A 7,098-nucleotide genomic window follows, 5' to 3' on the forward strand; every position below is an offset into this window, starting at 1 on the left:
CCATTTTCAAATGCCGCATTTTTATATATTCTCTATTTCTTTTCAGGTCAAATGTTCAGCTACTTTCATTTTGTTTCATTTAAATTTTATTTTCAAATTTCTTTTTTTTTTTTTTTTAGACCTATTTGTTTTTTATTATAAATACAGTCACACTTGGTCAGGTAAAGACATGACCGAGATATTGGCACATAGGCCCAGGAGGCATTAAATGATTGCCTCCTTCTGTCTGATACGAGTAAAAAAGGTGATCTAGTGGATAACTACAAAATTTTAGATGTTTTTTTAAAATGGTAAACAATTTAACTATTGACAATAGTTAAAATGTTATGCTTCTGCATCTTGTAAGCACCTTCAGTGTGTGTTTTTGGAGAACCATATGGATAAAAGAACCATTTTGAACGGAATCAACATGGACTTAAGGGTAAAGTTGAGACTAAGCTGTAAGGCTTAGGAGTGGGAGTGCCTTACCACTAGAGGGAGACAAATACATTTAAAGCTGCCTGTCCTTTAGGAGTTCATTTAGAATGCAAATATTAAACCTGGACTCTTTATTAGGAACCTAGAACACCTGCCCATTCATGTGATTATCCAGATCAGCCAGCAGAGCAGTGCAAAACATGAAGTTAAAAGCTTTAATATTGATACAGTTCACACTTTAAGGTGTTGTGTTCAAGTCTGGCCTTGTTACCAATAACCGCACCCCAGCCAAAGTCACCCAAGATCACAGTTTTCCCCCTCATTCTGATTTTGTTTGAATATTATCTTAAGTTCTTGAGCTGTATCTGGATGCTTTTATACCATGTGCTTCAAATCAGACTATTGCACTTTTACAAAAAGTATTTCAAGTATGCATGTGTAGAGAGACATGCATGCACATCATTGAATTCCTAATAAAATTTAAACACCACTGAACAATGGCATTAAAATAGTATTTAAAATTAACCTCCTTGTTAAAAGACTTTGAATTATATTTAAAGCCTAGTTAAAACATTAGAATATGAGGGGCTAGTTTTATGTGATAGTTTTTGTTTCCTGCAGCATAGCATAGCTGCAATGTGAATTTCTTAAATTTATTTTTGTAGCTGTGGCAACCAACGCTGGACCATACAAACTAAAAATTACAACATGTAGAACATAACTTGGATTTGGGTCCACTGAATAGATAGTACTAAGACAGTGCATTAAACAACAAGGAAACCTTGATTTCAAAATTTCTATTAATTCCTGAGAAAGGCTTGAAAGAATTAAATGTCTTTATCATTAATAAAGTCCAGTGCTAACAGTTTTGTATTGAAATGTTTTATTATTTCACTGGTAAACATAACAGCCAAAAGGTATTTGTTTCTTTCCATTTTAAATGTACAGTAGAGTTGAAACCCTCCAAGCCAAACTGGCTACACTAATGTACATGAAACCGTCCTGTGCATATTCAAAATTAGCCCTTGGTCATCTTTAAAGCAGGAAAAGCAAAACTGGCCACTGATGAAGGGTTTTAAAAACCACCCTACATTTCATAAGTGCAGTAACAGATTGAACGGACAAGAGTGCAGGCTACATTAATACATTAAAACAAACTAAGGACCATAATGTAATAGTAACATGCTTCCTTTTAAACGCCAAGACTACTGCCAATATTTGAAAAGGCATTAGAGAATAGCCAACACAGCTCAGTGTCAATGACTAAAAGTCACATGTACAAGAAAAGAAAAAAAAAAAAAAGAAAAAAAAAAAAAAGGCATCGCACTCTAAAAACTAAACGCCAGAAAGTAAAGGTGAAAGAAGTAAAGGATTCAGGTTTCCTACATTTACACACAAATGAAAAATCTTTGGATGCATTTTAAAAAGAGAGAGAGAGAAAAGAACCCCTTGTCAAACACCCATTTAATCCCACCACTCCTGCAGTTGAACAGGTCAAATCTCTGCTTCCTTGTTCTTATTTTTCCGGACCTCTTCCAGCTTCTTATCCTAAAAACAGAAATAAATCAAATAAAGCCTGGAACATTCAAGTCTAAAGCAAAAACAGGTGGACTAAGTTGTACCTTCTCTTTAAACTTCTCAGTCATGGCTGCCATTATTGCTGTACGGTTCTCTTTACTGGCTTCCATTTTCTGATTCAGTTTCTCCTCGGTCATCTTGCTGAAATTGTTTTTTTCCTCCACTGCTTTCTGCTGCACCTCCTTTTCATGCTCACGCTTTTCAGCCAAGTGCTTCAGAACTCCAGCTTCATAGGACTGCAGGAAGTAATCCAATAATTAGAACATAAAACAGACCTAGAGTTTGTGTTAAGACATGTTCGGGGGGGCTCGGTGGCTTAGTGGTTAGCACGTTTGCCTCGCACCTCGAGGGTTCGATTCCCACCTCTGCCTTGTGTGTGTAGAGTTTGCATGTTCTCCCCATGCTTCGGGGGTTTCCTCTGGGTTTCCTCCCCCACTCCAAAGACATGCATGGTAGGTTGATTGGCATCTCTGGAAAATTGTTCGTAGTGTGTGAGTGAATGAGTGTGTGTTTGTGCGCGCCCTGCGATGGGTTGGCACTCCGTCCAGTGTGTATCCTGCCTTGATGCCCAATGACGCCTGAGATAGGCACAGGCTCCCCGTGACCCGAGAAGTTCAGATAAGCAGTAGATAATGAATGAATGTTCAGATGGGCAGTGCTCAGTTTGCTCAAAAGATGAGTCTACTTGTGGTACATACTAAGCCTGAAGTCAAAATTATTCATGATTATTTGTTGATCTGCAAGATACAGCAGATAGTCTGCCAAGTTTCCCAATTGTACATGGATCACTTTCTACCCAGAACAACTGACTATCAGAAAATTACAAACACACCAACTAGGTGCTAGCAGAACAAACACCAGCATATATTACATGGCTAAAAGTATTATTGAATAGCCCATCCCAGAACCATGGCCATTAAGGAGTCTGCTGATATGTGTCATGATCAGGCATCTACATATACTGCACATCTGTGCAAACTGTAGAAATGTGTGGATTTAGGATTTATAAGCAGCCAGCTAAGAGAATGAGCTTATTATAAACTTTTTACTAAATTACTTTCTCTAGCTGCATGTCCATATAACAGTAGAATGTCATGAAGGATATCATTACACTCAGTGGTAAAGCCAGAGGGATGTCCGGGGTGGCACTGAACACCCCTGACATCTGAGTGGCCACCCGACGTGCCACCCTGAATTTTTATTTGATAGCATTGGAAGTTTGATGCTGATTGACATCTCATTTCACCTATCAAAAGAAGTCTTCGTTTGACGTTTATAAATTATAAAATAGATTATGAGAGATAGATTCTACCTCTAATGAGCAATTATGGGATTCATGCACGCTCCCTGTTAGGGTAAATTGTGTCATAGTCGGTGGACTCCCTAAAGTTGCCTTGGCCACCCCCTGTATAAAACTAGTTCCGCCACTAATTACACTACAGGTGTAATGTACTGACATGAAGCAAAAATCAAATCTGAAAGCCCCCTGCCCCGGGAAAAAAGAAACTATTTTAAATAGTTAATAAATAAATAAACAAATAAATAAATAAAAACCCAACCCACTCACACAACTGAAAACTCACTGTAATTATTGAACAAGCAGCATTTTCTTATAAATGTACAAAAGACAATATATATAACAATTTTTAAAGGCTACATACATATGGACTAACATACATTGAAACATTTGCTATATTTGAGTTGTTAAATCAAAAGAATGTTTATTCTGGATTGCGTGAACTACCAATCATTATCCAGTGCTTTCTACTGGCTCACAAGACTAGAGTCAGTCACAAATCCACAGTTGAACTGGATTAAGTTGACGCAAAAACGAAAACAATCGTTAATAAAAATAAATACATCCTTCACATCCTCTACCATTTCCACTCCAATAAATCATCATTATGCACAAAGAACATGTTTATCCTGACCCCTGGATTTAGCAGAGTAACTGAACAGCATATATTCTATGATCCTGGAAGACGTTCGGCTTCTTCAGAGCCACCATCAGATGTCGGTGTCTGAGACATACCTTGCGCCTTTCCTCAGCTGCTTCCAGTTTCTTCTGGATTTCCTCCAGTGAGCAGTCCTTTTTCTTCTGAGGAGACAGAGGGAAGTCTGCTTTCACTTCTGGGGCAGCAGTGCCCAAAATGACCTCAAAGGCCTGGCCTGAGGCACGCTTGTCCAGCTCCTTCACTTTAATATCTAAAAGCAAAGAATAAAGGAAAAGGAAAGAAATGCCAAAACTTCTTTATTCTCTAAAAGAATGCAAAATAATGAGGTAAAGTAAAAACACGTCCAAGTGTAATCCGTTTGCTTACCACTAGAGGCCATTGTACCAGAAGATGGCTTAGATGATTCGAGCACCTGAGGGGGAAAATAAGAAGTTGATAGAGTCTATTTGGACAAATAAGGAAATCATGCAAGTGTTTGTGGCATACGTGCAAGTGGTTCATGAATTTAAGCTTACATAAATGTGAGAAAGAGAGACACTTGAGCTGCACTGAAAATTTGGCGCGCATCCTGTGAGGTGAGGCAAATAAATAAAAAAAAAAACCGCTCGCGCCGTCCCCGAGAGTGAAAAGGCGCGCTCGTGCAAGTTCTCTTCCGCCCACGACGTCACACACCCCAAAACAAAGTGGAGTAAAGAGCGCGCGCGCCATGCGCTTTTTTTTGGTTTGTTTGTTTGTTTTTTCGTTTGATGGAATAGAGTCTTAAGTTGCATGCACATAATTTCCTTCGCACGGCGTTTTTTGTTTTTGATCTAATGAGCCCACAGTGCATTAGCCGTGAAGTGTGAAACACACAAACACCACCAGGAAAAAAGGTCCACATGGAGAGCAGCTGCAAACAAAGACAAACAGGCGGTGGCGCGTGCTCCAACTCCGCCTCACTCACTCAAGCCCCCATCATCAATACCCCCAAGTGGGTCAACCTCGTGCTGAATAGAATAATAAATAGCCTTTGATCTTTTGCATCTAAACCCATTGGAACCCACCAAGCAAACTATAATGTAGACCAAATCTGTGTAATGGTGTATAAGTGCTTTAACTTAACTATGCAAAAAATATATTAATGATAAACAAACCTCAGCAAGATTTTGCATGTTTAAAATAAAATTAATAAATGCACAAACATTTTTGTACACAGGAGCACTCACCTGATCCGCCTCTCGCACACACTTCTTGCAGCGTGTAATGTTAGTTCGCGCATAAGAAGTCCAAATCGAATGTCGTCACACCAGATGTTTTCTCCTATTGGCTACTTCTTGTTGACGCCTCGGGCTTTTGGTAAGTGTAGTTCTTCAGCTCCTCACGACGTGCTTAGACAAGAACAAAAATAACCACCAAAGCGAGACCGGTTTTTCATGCATTGTTGACTGTTTTAGGGGAAGGTAGCAAATTCACGTCTTAAAATGAATAAAATAATAAATCAATACAAATTATACGAGTGACGTCATGGAAGAAAAGTTGTTTATTCGGTCATTCGTATTGCTCATTTGCATATCGCAGTATTTAATATAATTGGTATTTATTTTCATTGTTTAAAGACAATGAAAAACCCTTTTACAAGCTCTGCAACTAAAGCAGCGAACAGCAAGTAAACTTATAAACAGATTTTTAAACAGCAACATATACAGGACACACACACACACACACACACACACACACACACACACACAAGTTTGCATGTAATGTTTCTGTTTAAGAATAATCACACTTAACCATAGAGATTTATATATATATATATATATATATATATATATATATATATATATATATATATATATATATATATATATATAATGATGTAATGTATATGTAAATATAATGTATGTGTGTGTAATGCTAGTGGAGTAGTACTGCAGTTTTTGTCTTTTGTCCTGCACTGTCTTTCTATCTTTTTGTCTTTGCACCAGGTTGCACAGATGCATTTTATGTATCTAGGACTAACTAAGTCCTTAGCTCTGTCTTTGTTTTATGTAGCACCGTGGTCCTGGAGAAACGTGGTCTCATTTCACTGTGCATTGCAACAGCTATATATGGTTGAAATGACAAAAAAAGCTTCTTGAATTGACTAGTATGTAGAGTATTATTGCGCCTAATTAGGGTAGGGGCTATGTATTGGTTTATCGCAGGAGTCCTGATGCATTTAAGCATTTGACTGTCCCAGGGAAAATAATTTATTTTTCAGTCTGTTTGTTTTAAAGCTTATTACACTGTATCTCCTTCCAGACAGTAAAGGGGAGAACAGATGAAGTCCACGTTGTCTGGGGTCTTTTGAGATGCACTTGGCCTTCCTTTAAAGTCGGCCACTGTAGATGTCATTGAGTTTGGACAGTGATGTACCTATGACATGCTCAGCTGCCTTTACTACCTTCTGCAGGTCCTTGCTGTTCTGTTCTGTGCTGCTGGAGAACCACACAGTGCAGCAGAAGGTCAACAGACTCTCTACAGCTGAAAGGTAGAAGTTGGTCATGTTACATGTATGTTACATGAAGAAGGAAAATGTCCTGACAAGAACAGAGTTTTAATAGTTTTTATAATAAAAGTTAATGGTGACACTCTAACCATCAAGCTAGCAGCAAATGTATATGGTTGATAATGGATGTGTTGTTTGCTTCTGTCCAACTCACTTGCTTAGTTAAGACAACTGTTCAAAAAATGAATGGGTATAAAAATAAAAGTATACATTTTATAATACATTTTATTAATATATATTTTTTAGATAAATTGTCTCAATTGTTTTTAAGTTATTTGTAAAAACAAATTAAGAAGTTCTCTATCACTAACTACTTTGACTTTTACACTAATGAATGATTTGTACAGTAGCAGTATGCAGGCAGTGTATTTTGGTACTCTTTTGTATATATGAAAATAAATCTTTAAAATATTGTTCAACTTTTACAGTTCACATGCTTGGGTATTCAGATGATGTCTATATGTGTATATACAGTATAGGTGTATAGTGCAAAAGCAAGGAAGAGTTATGTCTATTTTTTTTATAATGTAGCGCTAATATTCTCTCTCTCTCTCTCTCTCTCTCTCTCTCTCTCTCTCTCTCTCTCTCTCTCTCTCTCTCTCTCTCTCTCTCTCTCTGAGA

The 7,098-nt window shown here is 37.7% G+C and overlaps 1 protein-coding gene across 2 annotated transcripts; it reads right to left on the bottom strand.

Annotated features, from left to right (window-relative positions):
• Positions 1-1,283: 1,283 nt before the first annotated feature.
• stmn1a (stathmin 1a) lies at positions 1,284-5,267 on the bottom strand. Of its 2 annotated transcripts, none has more exons than XM_027144035.2 (5): positions 5,156-5,267; positions 4,317-4,362; positions 4,028-4,200; positions 2,040-2,231; positions 1,284-1,965 (listed from the first exon to the last, which is right to left on the bottom strand). In XM_027144035.2, exons 2-5 carry the CDS (start codon positions 4,327-4,329, stop codon positions 1,912-1,914), a joined length of 432 nt encoding a protein of 143 aa, XP_026999836.1. In that variant the 5' UTR covers positions 4,330-4,362; positions 5,156-5,267; the 3' UTR covers positions 1,284-1,911. The 2 variants fall into 2 exon arrangements, with proteins under 2 accessions (XP_026999836.1, XP_026999835.1); XM_027144034.2 differs by lacking the exon at positions 5,156-5,267 and adding an exon at positions 4,466-4,575.
• Between the last annotated feature and the right edge of the window lie 1,831 nt (positions 5,268-7,098).

This window comes from Tachysurus fulvidraco, chromosome 7 (assembly GCF_022655615.1).
Source record: "Tachysurus fulvidraco isolate hzauxx_2018 chromosome 7, HZAU_PFXX_2.0, whole genome shotgun sequence".
Classification (NCBI taxonomy): Eukaryota; Metazoa; Chordata; class Actinopteri; order Siluriformes; family Bagridae; genus Tachysurus; species Tachysurus fulvidraco.

Coding starts and splice junctions, on each gene's coding strand:
- stmn1a (XM_027144035.2), bottom strand. Junction 2,232..4,027: donor CAGCTGAGGAAAGGCGCAAG/GTATGTCTCAGA, acceptor TACTTCCTGCAG/TCCTATGAAGCTGGAGTTCT. Junction 1,966..2,039: donor CTGAGAAGTTTAAAGAGAAG/GTACAACTTAGT, acceptor TTCTGTTTTTAG/GATAAGAAGCTGGAAGAGGT.